At 45.6% G+C, this 15,752-nt stretch overlaps 1 protein-coding gene across 1 annotated transcript; it reads left to right on the forward strand.

Annotated features, from left to right (window-relative positions):
• Positions 1–580: 580 nt before the first annotated feature.
• RND3 (Rho family GTPase 3) lies at positions 581–13,925 on the forward strand. The gene is made up of 5 exons (XM_008919888.4): positions 581–792; positions 904–991; positions 7,680–7,789; positions 9,238–9,372; positions 12,126–13,925. The coding sequence occupies exons 1-5, from the start codon at positions 643–645 to the stop codon at positions 12,375–12,377; spliced, it is 735 nt and encodes a 244-aa protein (XP_008918136.1). The 5' UTR covers positions 581–642; the 3' UTR covers positions 12,378–13,925.
• The last annotated feature ends 1,827 nt before the right edge of the window (positions 13,926–15,752 follow it).

A 15,752-nucleotide genomic window follows, 5' to 3' on the forward strand; every position in this document is an offset into this window, starting at 1 on the left:
GGTTCTCATCATCTCTCCTCATGTCTCTTCTCTCATCCCTCCTCATCCCAGCCTGAGGCACTGGACCACCCTGAGGGACCCTGGACCACCTGTCCGCCCCTCTGGAGGCCACACAGCCCCACATACCGCAGATTCCCAATCGTAGCGCTGACACATAAGGACGGCCTGTCTAAAATTTAAAAAGAACGCCACAAAAACGCCCTTTATTGTCCCGGGTCGCCGGCCCGCCCTCCCGCCGCCCTCCACTGGCCGAGGGCCCTGGCCACGCCGCCGCGCTCCCCCAGGGGCGCTGTGCGTCGGGCGGCGCCCGCGGCGGAGGGGGGCGTGGCCGCGCGCGGGCGGCGGGCGGGTGATTGGCGGGCGCGAGGCTATAAATACGGGGCGTGCGGGCGGGGGGACAAACAAAGTGAGCCGCGGGGAACCGGCAGGCGGGACGGGCGGAGTAGCGCGGCGGGCGGTTGCCTCCGCGGCTCTGCCAATTCCTCCACCTCGGCACTTTTTTTAAATATTTTTACCTTTTTTTTTTTTTTTCGAGGAACTTATTGGGGCGTGGGTTGGTTTTTTTGGTTTGGGTTTTTTTTATTTTTTTTTTTTCCCCTCTCCTCTTCTGTCGTGACCGGCCGAGGGACTAAGCGGAGATCAATGAAGGAAAGAAGAGCGAGCCAGAAGTTATCGAGCAAGGCGGTGATGGATCCCAACCAGAACGTGAAGTGCAAGATCGTGGTGGTGGGGGACAGCCAGTGCGGGAAGACCGCGCTGCTCCACGTCTTCGCCAAGGACTGCTTCCCCGAGGTGAGAGGGACGGCAGCGGGCTTGGGGTCGGAGCCGGGATGGGGTCGGGATTGGGGTCGGGGTTGGGGTCGGTCCGTGCCGGCGGGCTGACCCTACGCTGTCTCCCGGCAGAGCTACGTCCCCACCGTGTTCGAGAACTACACGGCGAGCTTCGAGATCGACACGCAGCGCATCGAGCTCAGCCTCTGGGACACCTCGGGTGAGCGCTCCCTTCGCATCCCGGGAACCGGGGGAGGGGGGATCCGCAGCTCCCGCAGCCCCTCGCCCTCTCCGCATCCAGCTGCTCCTGGCTGCTTTTTTATATATATAAAAAAAAAAAAAAATCCGGGATGTACTTTAAGGATATACTTGGCTGAGGGTGTGGACGATTCGTCAGCATTGCAGGGGTTTGTGTCCTCACCTGCCTGCGGCGAGCTCAGCCGGGCAGCTCCGGCGGCACCTTCGCTCCGCTGCTGCCCGGAAACCCTCGTAGGACAGTGAAAAGGTGTTTTTACGGTGATGGCAAATGACATCAGCTCGCCTCGGAGCTCCTTGTGGCCTCCTTAATGCCTGCTTGGTGTTTTACAAAATACAGGACTTTTTTTTTTTTTTTCTCCCACGATGTTTTAGAGAGTCTTTAAGGGCAGGAAGGGCTTTTTTTAGGGAAAGCCTTTAGCCTTTATCCCCTGTTCCTCTATTATCCCTGTTCCTCTGGGATGCAGAAGGAACCATCCTCTTCTACATAATGAAATAAATGCTGAAGGTCTTCTTCGTTTATCCAGTTGCATCTTCAGTGCCCATGCCAAAAACTGGCTGAAAGGTTGAGGTTTTTGGTGCTTGGCTATCTCAGTCGACATGTTAAGACATGTTAAGGCATTTTAAGACATGTTAAGACATGAACTCTCCTAGATCTTGATAATTTGGACTGAGCTTAGAGCCAGGGGGGTGAGGATGCACCCCAAACTTGCTGCAGAGGAGCGTGGGCAGCCAGGGTGTCTCTGCTCTGGATAACTGAGAACTCTGAGGTGTCCAGGGGTGAGTGACACCATGAACCATTAACAGAGGTGTGGGAGCATCATTATCCACAGAACTGATTGAGGAAAAAAAACCCGGAGGAACCTGCCAGGACACACAACCCCCTTTCTTCTTCAGGCAGCCCGTTAATGCTGAATTTGGAGGCAGCGATTTCTGCTGAATGTGACAGCAGTTCTCTTACCAGAAATGAAAATGTTAATCCCTCTTTAAAAAAAGGAGTTCAGGAGGCGGGTTGGCTTTCCTCGTGCTCTTGAGGAAATGATTCCAAATTCTTGCAACACGATTACTGGGAAAAGGCAGTCTCAGCCCACAACCAGTATCAGCGTGGCTCTGAGCTGATTTTTTTTCTTCATCTTATGCCAAGTGAGACTTGCAGACTTCCAGAGTGTGTCTGGTTTGAGCTTTCATCCTCATTACTAAGCTGGCTTTAACCGTGGAATGAGGGCTTATTAAAAATTAATGGTTATTTTGGAAAATTTTATCTTTAGCTATTAAAATACACAGGTGAAGCTGTTTGGGATCTGGATGTCAAAGGCTGGAGACACCCATGTAATGAAATATTCCATAGCACTTCAAAAGGCAAATACAGTGGAAGGAACACTTTGGCAGCCTTTTGTCCTCTTGGGACTGTCCTGAACTAACAGAAAATTTGGTTGAGTCAGAAGCTTGAGATCAAGTGGGTAATTTGTCTGGCATCCAAAAACTAAGAGGAAATATTTCAAAAAGCCAATACTTGGTCTTATAAAGTGTTGCTGAGTGGATCCTTTGCCTGTAGGAGTCTGGATGGGGAATTTTGTCTCCATAAACATCCCTTCTCACCATCTGCAGGAAGCAGCAGTCCCCAAACCCATTAACCCAGAGCAAAATCACATCAGCAGATAAGAGCCAACAGGAGATAAGATAGTGTTTTAGCATTATCTTCAAGTCTTGGTAATTTAATTTTTACAAGTCTTTGTCCTGGTCCTCTACTGAATTAGAATATGTGTCTGAATGACGTTTTTGAAGCAGGGCTAGGTCTAATTAACTTAAAAATATGACTGATTGACTGCCAAGTGCTAATGGAAGATCATGGCCATTGCAACCTGGCTGGAGTCAGGGTGAGGTGCTTCAGGATCTCTTGAAAGAGGGGGAAAGATGGTATTTGATTGCAATACATTGCAGATACTTTCAAGTGCTTGTTATCCATCTTTTCTTTAACTCTTTTCCAACTGGGAGCATCTAACAGGCTGCCTTACCTTTTATTCCCTTCCTTGAATTAAAATTGGGTTTTGCAGTGAATCCTTTGGAAGGATATACTTGACTTCCAGCTGTGGGTTAAAACAGTCTCGTGTCAGGGTGAGAACAGGCCCTGCTGTTTATAATTCTTTATTGTATAATAACAGTGTGTTTTTTTACTAGAGGACCCTTAGGTACAAAGTTTAGGAGTCATGCAGCTGATAGGAAAGTTTAGAGCTGACTGGCAGTTTATTGGGAAGCTGTTGTTGTCTCATATTCCTATGGGCATATCCAAGACACAACACACTCTTAGAAGTAAAGAGTGGAATGGGAAGGTTCATTATTCAAATGTTTTCTGGTACTGTCTAGTTCTGCAAGTCATTAGAAGGATTTAAATTAGCCACAGCATTAAGGGAAGCACTTGCCAACTTGAATTTCAATTGGGTTTTGGACTACCAAGCCTCCTCTCAAAGCAGGAATGTCTGGTTGCAATCTCCCTGCACCATAAATTATTCCACTCTGTGGTAACATGTGGTAGTTTTGAGCTGTTTGAGAGCTGTGGGCTTGTTTTGGGAGGTACAGTGTTAGAATTTCTCCAGGTTAAAGCTTCATTTTGTACTTGCACAGTAGTGGAACACTTCTCTATTAGTTATCTATCTTCATCTGTCATGGTCTAATCTAATTACCAAGTTTTTTGGCTTTTTCCATTGAAAGTGATATTTATATTTCTTGCTTGGACAACAGCAGCTGTGGCATAGGAATCACATACATTAATTAGGTATTCATACCTGGGTCTCCCTAAAATGTATTTTAGGGCTTTTTTTATTGCTTGAACCGTGGAAACTGCACTGGATACTCCAATAAAATAATTCACAACAGGGCCAGAAATACTTGGGCACTGCTGGGGATTAGCAGGTAATTAAATCCAGAAGGGCCTTGGAGCTTTAAGTCAAGTTGGTTTTGCTGGGATTTGGATGTATACAATGTACTCAGTGTCCATAGAGAAGCAGAATATTAATTATGAAGTTTGTGCTGTCTCTCTTTCCCGAGACTGAAACTTAAAGGAATTAAAGTTCCTAATTCCCAAAGTTCCCTGGCAGTAACCACTTTAAAGGAAATGTCCAGTTTCTTTCTTTGCCTTCCAGTCCCACTTGGAAGTTGAACCGTGTGATTTTCTTATTTTAATGGCAGAGTAACAGTAACTAGTTTTCTTATTTTTTGTTTTTCATTTCAATTGGAATTAAAATCAAATCACCTCCCAGAGTCCTGTTTTCTTTGATGAGAACGCCGAAGATGCCCTGGATTTTGTGATCCTCGTGTGCTTGGAGATCACAGGTTCTGTGGTAGCCCAGAAAAATCACCTGAACTCCAGACCAGCCAAGTTTTTTTGGAAGGAGGAAAACCAGCAGCAGTGAATCAGCTCCTTGGAGCAGCCACTGTGTGTTTGATGTGTTTTCTCTGGAGCTGATAATTAAGTGAGCCCAAGGGTTTGGGAGTGAAAATGCTGCTGCTCATCTGTTGTTCTTTCACTTGACTGGACTCCAAAAGGCTACAAAGACCTGAAGCCTGGTGGTGTGGAAATAGGAAAGTCTTGCCTGTTACTGAGCATCACTTGCCTGAAGGCCCAGGGGCAAGTGGTGGGACGTGGGGCTGAACCTCCTGCTTGGAGCTGCTGGTGGCTTTGGATCCTCCAGACAAACAGCTCTCCCTGATTTAGCACCTTAGAGCAGTGCCAAACCACCAAAAAATTCAGTATTCTCTAGCTAGTAATGATATAATTCTATTATTTATTAAGATAGCAACATGTAAGCCTAAGCTTAAATGTCTAGAGTATCTACTCTAGACCAACATTGCTAGGGAGGGGTTTGATTTCAGTTTAAAAGCTAAATTTATGTTGGACTTTGCACCAAATCTAAGGGTTCAAGAGTAGATCGTTCTTAATGTTTCAAGTATTTTACCTTAAATTATTTAAGCTGCCAAACAAATAAAAAAAGGAGGGTTGCAGCTGGAATAGACTCCCAGCACAGAGGGAGATGAACTATCAGCAATTCCTTGCTAAAACTGAAAAATCACCCGTGTTGTCCTCGCCAAAAATGTTTTATTTTGTAGGAGCAGGATCCCAAAAACAAATAGGCTGATTTTTCTTTTTTTTCCTCCACAAATACCACTGCTCCAGCCCTACATTTTCCTTCTGTTTTCGAGGGTTGGCATGGCTTCAACTCTGCAAACTCAACATGAAAAAGAGCGAGCTGGAGTTGTCTGTTCAGACTTGAGTGAGCCTCATTCCTGGCATTCCTGCCTTCTGAGGGTTTCTCTGGGCTCCAGGATGAAATGCCAGCCTGAATAGGCCTGCACAGTGAGAGCTGCAGCCCCTCTTTATTTGCACAGCAATAAAAGCTCAGTTATTGCTGCTGAATGGGAGCAGGAAATTTCCTTTGTGGATCCTGCAGCCCGAGTAGTTTAAACGGTTCCTGTTTGTTCTGCCAGAGAAAAGGTGTTGGATATTCCTCTTGGCCTCGAAAAATACATTTATCCCAGCTCAGCATCTTTACCAGGAGAGCTCCAGAGGGAAAAGCTGAGGAGCAAAACCCTCAAAGCTCCAGCTGACGGGGTGGGAAGGAGTCTCAGGGCTGGAGGTGGTGACTCTGTGTATACATAAATACGTGCTGGTGGACATATATGGTGTGTTGTATCCCTGGAGCCTGCTGAGTGAGGAGATAGGTATGTGTCTGAGGAATTAGTTTCTGGGTGAGGCTTTTTTTTTTTTTTTTTGAGCCTCCTTTCCAGCCAGCAACCACTTGGCATTAAAGCTCTTCCATCCTGCCCTTACACGCTGGAGCTCAGCGGGGAGATGGGCTGGGCTTTGGCCAGTTTATGGCACATTGTCCTGCAGTTCCTCTGGCCAGGGCACATTCCCTTGGCCCCTGGGGCTCCAGGAGGAATAACTTGGCCCTGGGGCTGCAGGATGGAGCTGTAATAGCAGTGCTGGAGATAGCTGGGGAGTAATTAGTAGGGAAAATGCTTATTGATAGTCCCTGGGAGCGGAGCTGAGCTCCAGTGAGTAGTTTACTACGGGTCACCTCCCTCAGAGTTGTCCCCAACATGTCATTTAGTGCTGAATTCAGTTAACTGTGGTGTGAAGAGCAATTCTTGACAGCTGCCTCTTTGTCAGCTTGACATCATTTATGAAGATGAGCATTTGAATAAAACAGCCTAGTGCAACAAATTACCTTCTGCTACCTAGTTTGGTAAGGCTTCATTCCCCATGTGTTACCCTTCACTTCAAAAACAACATTCCTGGGATTCTTGACTCCTTTCCGTGCTGTAGAAGCTGCCCAACTGAAGTCATACTGTTCACACCATCCCCTGCTCTGCCTTGTGCAATGCCTGTCACTTAAAAACTCAAAGAATTTCCCTAATCCCTCAGCCTCTGAGGCCTTCCAGCCAATTAGTCCCAGAGAGCTGGGAAACTGGTGGCATAATTAGCTGATAACCCCCCCAAAAGCCGTGGTTTTGTTGAGTGTGTCCTGTGCTGGGTTGGAGGCTCGTGAGAAAAAAAAAATAAATACAGAAATAAGGGTGTGTTATGAGTTTTAAGTTCCAGGCATGCATTTTAAAGCCCAAGCTCTTGCCCTGTTGAGCCACTTAACTGGTTTAAGCACCTTTTTAAATCAGAAATGGGTTCTCCTCAGGTGGTGAAGCACAGCAGACTTCAGGCCAAACCAGATGCTGGCTTCCTCTTTCTTAGGGAAAAAAAAAAGGAAGATTTTATTTCCCCAAACCTGTCGCCAGATTCACCAGCTGATTAAAATGACATTTCTGATGTATTTGTAACTCTGCACATCCTGAGCATTCTCAAAGCAAGCCCTTCCCAGCTCTGCAAGTAAAACATGCCCCAAGTGCAATATTGTGCCTGCATCTGTTCCCCCAGATCACTAAATTAGCTTTGATCTCCTTGATAAAAATCCGGTTTATGGGCTAAACATAAACATTTATTGCAAGCATTTATTGGTTTACAGATTAATGAGGCTTTTTGTGACAGACAACTTGCCTGCCTACAGGACTGGGATTCCTTCCTGCTGGACTCCTGCAATAAATGCTTTAAGTGGAAGCAAGAATTTCATCTAAAAATTCCCAATATCCATGACAACTAATGATGCTTTTTTTTGCCCTTGGAGCTGTTTGTTTTAGATTAACTGTTAGACAAATCAAAACTGCTGAATTTCAAAGCTTTGTGTGGTTTTTGTTTTTCCATGGAAGCACAAGTGTGGCAAATCTCCTTTGAGAAAGCCTTTTGGAGTTCAAGGATTTGTTCTCCCAAGTCAAATCCCTGCAGGTTAATGCTGGGACTTAAACTTAGGCTGACCCTATTTCCCTCTCCTTGTTGTTGGGAGGCTTTTGGTGGGAGATGGATCACTGGGGTGCCATCACTCTGAATTACTTGGGAAAGCTGCTGCTTTTGGAGGTGAGACACAATAGGAAAGTGGGGAAAATGAACAATGATGAGTGTTTGGGGAATACTGTTCTGTTGGAGAAAAAAACCAGCTGGGTGCTGTTAAAGAGTTTAACTGAGAACTTCTCTAAACTTTCTGAATAAGCTCGAGTAAGTGCAGAAAATAAAATATAAACTAACAAAAATGTTGTTTGTTTCCCTGCAGGGTCTCCCTATTATGACAACGTCCGTCCCCTCTCCTACCCAGATTCTGATGCTGTCCTGATCTGCTTTGACATCAGTAGGCCAGAAACTCTCGACAGTGTCCTAAAAAAGGCAAGTTTTGGGAAACATTTGAGCATAAAACTGTTTGATGTGTTTTCTCCTCTTTAAATCAGTGCTGCTGTTCCTCCACTGGAAACTTCAGGGCTGGAATTCGAGCTCTGTTTGTTTGAAAGGGGTGAATTAATTGGAAACAAAAGCTCTGCTAATGGATGTTGAGGGCTGAAGGAAATTCTCATTCCTCAGCCCTTAGACAGCAGGGAGTTGCTGAGGGTGGTGTGAGGTGCAGCAAGGAATTGTCTCTCAGGTGATGCTCCTGTAAGAGACAGGATTGAGAAACTTGGCCGTGTTGTACAGGTGGTTAAAACGTGCCAGCCAAGGGTTTGGACTCCTGCCATGGCTTTACATAATTCCTCAGCCAGTGACAAATGCCTCTGGAAGCCACCAGCAGACCAAGCAGTGGCATGGAAATACAATCTCAGTGACCCAAGATTCAGAGTCAGACTTTCCATGAGGGAAAACATTGAATTTTGATAATCAGGCTCTGTGTTCAAGGTGGTCCTGGTGCTCCCCTTGCTGAGCATGACTCAACTTTGCACTGTTTTTTAAGGCTTAATGACCTGAAGTTCCTCTTTTTTCTGTAGCTGGGGCCAGTGGTTCTTGTCTCACTGGGATAAAGTGGCATACAATGCTCTGAATAGCCTACAGAAAACGCTCAAAAACTATTCTCCCAGCTACAAACTGTGCCAAGAACCATCCAGAACTGTGGTTTTATTCTCTCTGATAATGTTGGTTACTATAAGGTCGCCTCATTGTGTAAATTTTTCTTAATATGCTTTTAAACCCAAATTATAACCTTAGATTTTAGGGATTATCATCTGATCAGGTTATGCTGTGAAATTTTTGACTTTCTTGTGTTTTTAACCTATTAGGGATTCTCATCTGTTCACATCATACTGCTGAATTTTTGGCTCTCTTGTGTTCTCAGAATGACTTTGTAGAGAGGGAGGAAAACAAGGGATATATCACAAGTTCTGTCTGAAGGGCATTTTGATGGTTCACAGGTTGAACCTTTGGCAGATTTGTCCAGTTCTAGGTGTGAGGATTTAGCCCTGAGCCAATATTTAGCAGTGCTTATTTTGTGGTAGCTCTGTCTTGAGGACCCACTGAACGTGGCGACACCAGATATCAAATATCTCTGGCTGGGTGTGAGAAGCAACAGGTCTGCAAACCTTTACTCATGTAGGTAAATAATCTCATTTCCTCTTGCTTAGTAAGTCAGTGGAATGAATGAGTTTGTGAGATACTAAGATTTCATCCCTGACTGGGTTGTGCTGGAGCTGATGCCTTCAGAAATCAGCTCCGAGGCAGAACAATTACGGGAGAATATTTCTGTGTGGGATGTCATGGCTTATTAAACTTCATCTCCTATCTATTGCTGCTTGTGGATTTAAACATTTAACCACCTGGCTTATAACAACAACAACAACTTAATTTTACAGTGGAAAGGTGAAATCCAGGAGTTCTGCCCCAACACCAAGATGCTCTTGGTGGGCTGCAAGTCGGATCTGCGCACGGACGTCACCACGCTGGTGGAGCTCTCCAACCACAGGCAGACCCCCGTGTCCTACGACCAGGTGTGTGCCACAGCCTTCCTTGGACTGAAGGGTGGAAGATAAACCCCTTTTCTGTCACTGTAACCATCTTTAGGAACAGTTTCTCCCCCCTTGTTGACATCCTGGAAAGGAGATGTGCTCTAGGAGGTGAATTCGAAAGGGATGAGCAAAGGCAAAGCCTGCCCACAGATTGGATGCAGCAGGAAATCCTGCAGCCCCACAACACATCATGGCTTTAAACACCATAAGATTGTAGCCTTAATGATTGCCAAGAGATTTTTAAATGAATTGTAAATAAACTTAACTCATTCTGCCCCTGAGGACACCAAAAAGGAACTGAGAGCTGACACATCTTATTTACTGACAGATTGGTAAAATTGCCCAAAATGTCTTATGTTTGAATGGCATTCATTTGACTTGTCATCACAACAGGTGTTTGCATCTAATCTGTCCCTTTTAAAATCTTGATACCTTAAAATACCTGGGAAGGCACCTTGTAGCCCCTCTGAAGGTGGCAGCAAAGCCAGAAAGCACCTTAATTCTTGGAAGTGTTCTGAGCTGCTGGGGAAGTGAGAAGTCTGGAGCTGTTAGAGGATAGAAAAATCGAGGTGTGAAAGGGAAAGGAATCAGGTCGTGGGAAAGCAGGAATGGGAAAACTGGGCTCTGAGGTCAGCTTGCCTTTATTACTCACATGTGTGTGATCACTGCAGCTGAATCACAGTGGTGGTGACAGATCCACCCTGTAGGAGGGAGAGTGGTACCTCCAGAAACCACTTCAGTGTCTTTATCCTGTGCTATCAACCAGTTTTTGATGTTTTATTCACGATCTGAGATTCCCAAACCAACAGCTCCTAATATGGGATTGCTACTGCTGCTCCTGCAGCATGTTTAAATTGAGAAATTGCAGTACTTCAGTAAAATCACCGAGTCTCACCCCTTGAGTGATCAGGGAGTGATCAAAAATCTGCTGGCAGGTGGAATTTTTCCCCTGGAGGTGGATTCACCCCTGGACTCACAGCTCAGCCTGTAGCCCTGAGGAAAAGGAGTCAGCTGAAGACCAAGGGCTGAGCCAGGAGCTACTCCTTGGCATCCAAAGGGAAAATTGTTTGTGTTCCAGGGAAGCCCATAATTTCCTCTCTAGTCTTTGTAAGCAAAAGCTTGGACTGAGCAGTGTTTGGTGTGTTTTGTGGCTGCCAAATTCCTGGTGGCACGAAACAAACCCAACACTCCTGCGCTGGGTCCTCCGGGGTCGAGACACGGCTTAATCTTAAATTCCCTCCCCTGGCTAAGTCAACATGGGATCAGAGAGCTTAGTGGGGCTTTCCCATTCCTCTGGAGTTCATAAGGAAGCACTGGGAGGATAAAGGCCTGGTGGTGACACCCTCCTCCTGTGTGTTACCCACTTCCACTGAGCTACACCTGAGCAAACATTGCCGAGGCTCCACGGCGTGGGTTGGTAGGAGCTGAGGTGTTTGACTGTGGGGAGGGCTTGTCCTGCAAGCCAATACTCCTTTATCAGCCACTCCCACTTCAAATTGATAAAGTGGCTGCATCACTGCAGGGTAAACAGTGAGGATTGACAACTGGATCTGATGAGGTTGGTGCCATCAGCCTGGCCAAGAACAAGGAGGAGGGGTTGGACCAGCTCGTGCCCATGAATATGTGAGGAGTGGCACGTCAAGGATGTGGTTGGGTTTCATAACTTCACCAAAGATTCATCCCCCAGAAGTAAAATTCCACTGTGACAACTCCATTTTTTCACATAATGCTGTATTGTGTCCCAGGAGCAAAATCCACAACAGGATATTGGGTCATTGTCATCTGTGGGTGTCACGTGTTGTTTTCTTTGTGCTGCTGGAACAAACATCCCTGCTTTGACTTTTAGTGCCCTCAAACTCAAAGCAGAAGGGCTCCTCTAACCCCTAATGTCCTTTTTTTCCATCTCTTCCCTACTCCCTGGTTAGATGTTGACAGAACCATCCCTGAGCCAACAGCCCACAGCACATTTCCCTATGAACTTTGCTTTAACAGGGGCAGCTGGTTATTCCCTAAGGCCCAGAATCCATTTTTTCCTTGGAGATAGGCTTAAATCTGGGAGCTGCCAGCTCCAGACCTTTTCCAGGAGCATGTAATTCATGGATTCAAGCTGAGGTGAAACTGCTAAAGAGACCCCACTAAGACTCTTTAAGCTTTTTGCTCTTGTTTGTAAGTCACTGAGTTTCTCTAATCTTCCAGTTTCTGTCTAAATGGTTGGATACTTGTTCAACTCATCCTGGGAAGCAAAACTCACAATTATTTTATTTTGCAAAATTAGCTGCTGGGAGCTTTAGCTTTGGTTTTCACCAAAAAAAAACCCTCAGCACTGAAAAGGAATTGTGAGCTTTGCTCTGGCTCCCTCCAAATCTTAGTATTGATCCCATGTTAAGGTGATATTGCTAAAGGTGAAAGTGCTAAACAGGCAAATTAAGGGGAGAGTGCTAAATAGGCCAGACTAAGACTCTTTAGGCTTTTTGCACTTGTTGGCAAGAGTTTCTCTCCTCTTCCAGTTTCTGTCTAAATGGTTGGATACTTGTTCAACTCATCCTGGGAAGCCAAACTGTTTATTTTGCAGAATTAGCTGCTGGAGACTTGGCTTTGGTTTTCACCAAAAAAAAAAAAAAAAGAAAAGAAAAAAAAGCTCTGCAAAGTAATTATGAGCTTTGCTTTGGCTCCCTCGGAACCTTAGTATTGATCACATGTTGTTTTTTGGGTCTTTTTTGTGTGTTTCCCCTCAGGGTGCAAATATGGCCAAGCAGATTGGAGCAGCCACGTACATCGAATGCTCAGCCTTACAGTCAGAAAACAGCGTCAGAGACATTTTCCACGTCGCCACCTTGGCTTGTGTGAACAAAACAAACAAAAACGTGAAACGGAACAAATCGCAGAGGGCGACAAAGCGAATCTCACACATGCCCGGCAGGCCAGAACTGTCCACAGTGGCCACAGACTTGAGAAAGGACAAAGCAAAGAGTTGCACAGTGATGTGAAGGACCTTTGGATTTTTCCCTGGAGGAGGAGGAGAACGTCCAGGAGGGGGTTGGAGGCTCAATGAAGTACAAAAGCCACGTGGTGTTTTAATGAGGGGCTTTAATGGAGACTTCGCCTGGTGGGTGAGACTGTGCTTAGAAGAAGAAAAAAAAAAAAGGCTCTTGAGGTGGCATCAGGAAATGACACGTTGAAGAAAATGCCAAAAAAAGAATAAAAGGGAAACAAAATGTTTGAATGTTGCTGAGAGAAGAGTGAATGGGAAAACAACACTGCAAAGGAGAGATGTCGTGGACAGTGCTCGTTTCTTTTTATTAACGCTCTGCTCCTGGATGCTACCACTTTGATTTCATTAAAATAATACTTTAATGTTTGGGGTTTTTTTTTTTTTTTAATGAAGACGTTGTTAACGTGCCCTTCTCATTAAGGAACTTACCCCTGTGACCTTCTAGTTGGTTTTCCAAAGGATATGATCTTAATTTTTTTTTAGTAGCTCGTTGTGAAAATGGAGAGGATTCCGAGGCTCGTGTGTCACCTGGAGGAAAACACTGTGTGGGAAGAGTCTGGAGTTCTGTGTGATCCACACTGGGGATGAAGACACCTGTTGGAGGATTCCCAGCATTCTAGGTGGAAATGGATGGAATTTTGGGGGTGTGGGGGCACAGCTCCTGCCCCCCTTGCAGGACTCTGGCTCGCTGTTCCTCTCTGTGGTCGTGGCGTGGGGTGGCAGTGGCCTCCAGTCGTGGTGTTGTGTGTGGGTACGTTGCTGTAGGTCCCAGTGCAAGGTGCTAAGAGCTAGGATTGACTAATGATCCTTGGTTTTACAACCAGGAGAATTCCCTAAAGCCTTACTGCCCACCTGGGGAAGAAGCCCCACCAGCCTCCTGTGCTCCTGGCAGGAGCTGGAGAGCTGGGAGGGATCCCGGGATAAACCCTGCAGAGAAGGGCTGTTCTGGGATGTGGTTGCAAAAGGAACCCCCCCAAAAAAATCTGCAAATGAGCCAGCAGAACCAGGGCATCTTTGGTGATGCTCTTCAACTTGGGGGGGGGGGGGGAGCAGCCATCTCCTGCTGCAGATGGGTGAGGAAATGGGGTCTGAAGAACTGTGAGGCCTTAAGAGGTCCCCAGTGGGAACTGGATGCTACCCTTAGTCTTTCAAATGAACCCACAAGTATCCAGACACCAGTCATGGAACACGGGGGAACCGGTTGAGGCAAATTCCTTTTGGCTTAATGTTGTTCCACTGAATAAATCAGCCTTTTTAAAGTGTGTTTGCAACTCCCTGACCCACTAAACTTCTCTCAAAAGAAGGAGACTCTTAAGCTCTGCCCAGTGTGGTTGCTGCTTGTGGAGGACAAGCATTTCATTCCCAAGGGTGATGCTTCATTTTTGAAGTGTTAAAAGCTGCGTTCACTTGTGCAAAGGTGAAGGGTTGCCATGATTATTAACTCCTTAATTAAAACTCAGTTCTGTGTGTGTGTTCCTGGCACTTTGTTTCAGCTGAGAAAAGAAGAAAAAAAAAAAAAACCACTCCCATTCTGGTTATTTCCCACTAAAAGACGTTTTTGCCACCATAATAAGCTTTTAACTGATGCAACAGTGCTCTTAGGGCAGTATTACAAAATAGCTGGTAAGTGCTTCTTTCTGTATTTAAATATTGTGGAAAAAAATAAGTTATAACTGTCATAAAGCAGGACATTCATTACTTTTTTTTTTTAAATTGTTGAAGTCACTTTGTATGTTTGGTTAATGTTTCTGCAGTATTTATTAAAATACCATTTTTTTTTCTTTGAATTAAAAAAAAAAAACAAGTAATTGCCTTGTAGTGGAAATGGCCTTTGTGTGGTAGTTCATTAACACTTGTGTGATTTGAGCATAATTGTGCTGAGCTACAGGCTGGGAAGGGGGGTGTGATTTGAATGGGAATCATTCTTCCCCTTGAACAGCCTTTTGGGCTCCTGTACATTATATTTTAGGGTGTAGCGTGGGTTACTTATCCAACTTATTTCCCGAAAATGCCAGAGGAAGAGGAGACTGGAGCAAGAAAACAAGTGTGGTTTGCTTTGCTTTGCCTCTAAAGGTGAATTTTGAGGGGCTTCATGTGCTCAGGTTGTGCTGTGAGTTCAGCAAAGGCTCATTCCCAGCCCAGGGATGTGCCTGTTGTCTGCCACTGTTGGGGCAGCTGGAAGTTGAGGCAGGAGAGCTTCCAGTTGTCTCACTTCTGGGTCTCCTGAGGTCTGTGAGTTCACTCTGCATCTCTGAAGTCAGGCAGAAATCCCAGCAGTTGTTTATCTCCCTCATTCTTGTGACATCCTTGCACTGCCCTTGATCTTTCTCTCCCATTTCTCATGACCAAGCAGGTTTGTAGATGCTCTAATTACAGGAGTGAGGGGTTAATTAGCCTCATGCCTAAAAATCTCCCTTGTCTTTGACATCTGAACTTGTCTTGTTTCAGCCTTTGGTCTCTCCAGCAGGTGAGTCCATGTGTCAGATTGATGAGCTCCTGATTACTGAGCTTAACTACACCTTGTAGGTCACTGGTCCAGAATTGAGTCACCAGGAGCCAAACAGATCCACTCCTCCTTCAGTGACTTGGAATCTCTGTCCAGAAAGGGTGTTCCCAATTAATATTTAACTAGCTCTGTGGTTCCTCTCGGTGCTCTTGTAGGTTTTTGGTGTCTTTACCAGAACTCCCAAGTGCTGGAGGAGCAGCTGGGCCACTATTTCAGTGGTGCTTTTGTCTTCATCTTAACCCTTGTGGTCCCACATCACCAGTTCCCCAATCCAGGTTGTTCTTGGGTGGTTTTCCTGGCACCTGCCCATGGCACAGCTGGTGTTTGTTCACACTTGGCAGAGCAACATGACCCACAGACCTTCTCCTGGAGTTTGTAGACCCTCAGCAGATCCTCTGTTCTCTCTTTTCCGACCTCTGATCTGCTGCTTCCTTGGGCTTGGTGAGGCTGAGGAGTAGGTTAGGACAAGGGAATAACTTCTTGGAAGCCTCAGTTTTACTTTTGAGAGCCCCCCCCTCCACCCCCCAAAGTTTGTAATGAATTTTTGGCCCATTCAATGGGCACAGCCTTGGTTTTACATCACTCCTGTGTCACACCCAAGTGTGGTCACAGGTCAGATGGGGTGGATTGGGAAGGTACTGGTAAATGTACTCTGAAAACATCCTTAGGCTCCTCCAGAAAGGAGATAAACCCCATTTTCAATTTCCCAGTGTTAATCACTGCCCTTCTTTAATTCCACCAGCACAGTGGAATTTATTCCCTCCTTTATTTCACTCTGAGGGGACGAAAGATGGAAATGTCTTGATTTATCTACATTTTTCTTTTAACATTAAAAAAGAAAGCTGCTCATTCTGTCCAAAGCCA

This window comes from Manacus vitellinus, unplaced genomic scaffold (assembly GCF_001715985.3).
Source record: "Manacus vitellinus isolate BGI_N305 unplaced genomic scaffold, ASM171598v3 scaffold_43_pilon, whole genome shotgun sequence".
NCBI lineage: Eukaryota > Metazoa > Chordata > Aves > Passeriformes > Pipridae > Manacus > Manacus vitellinus.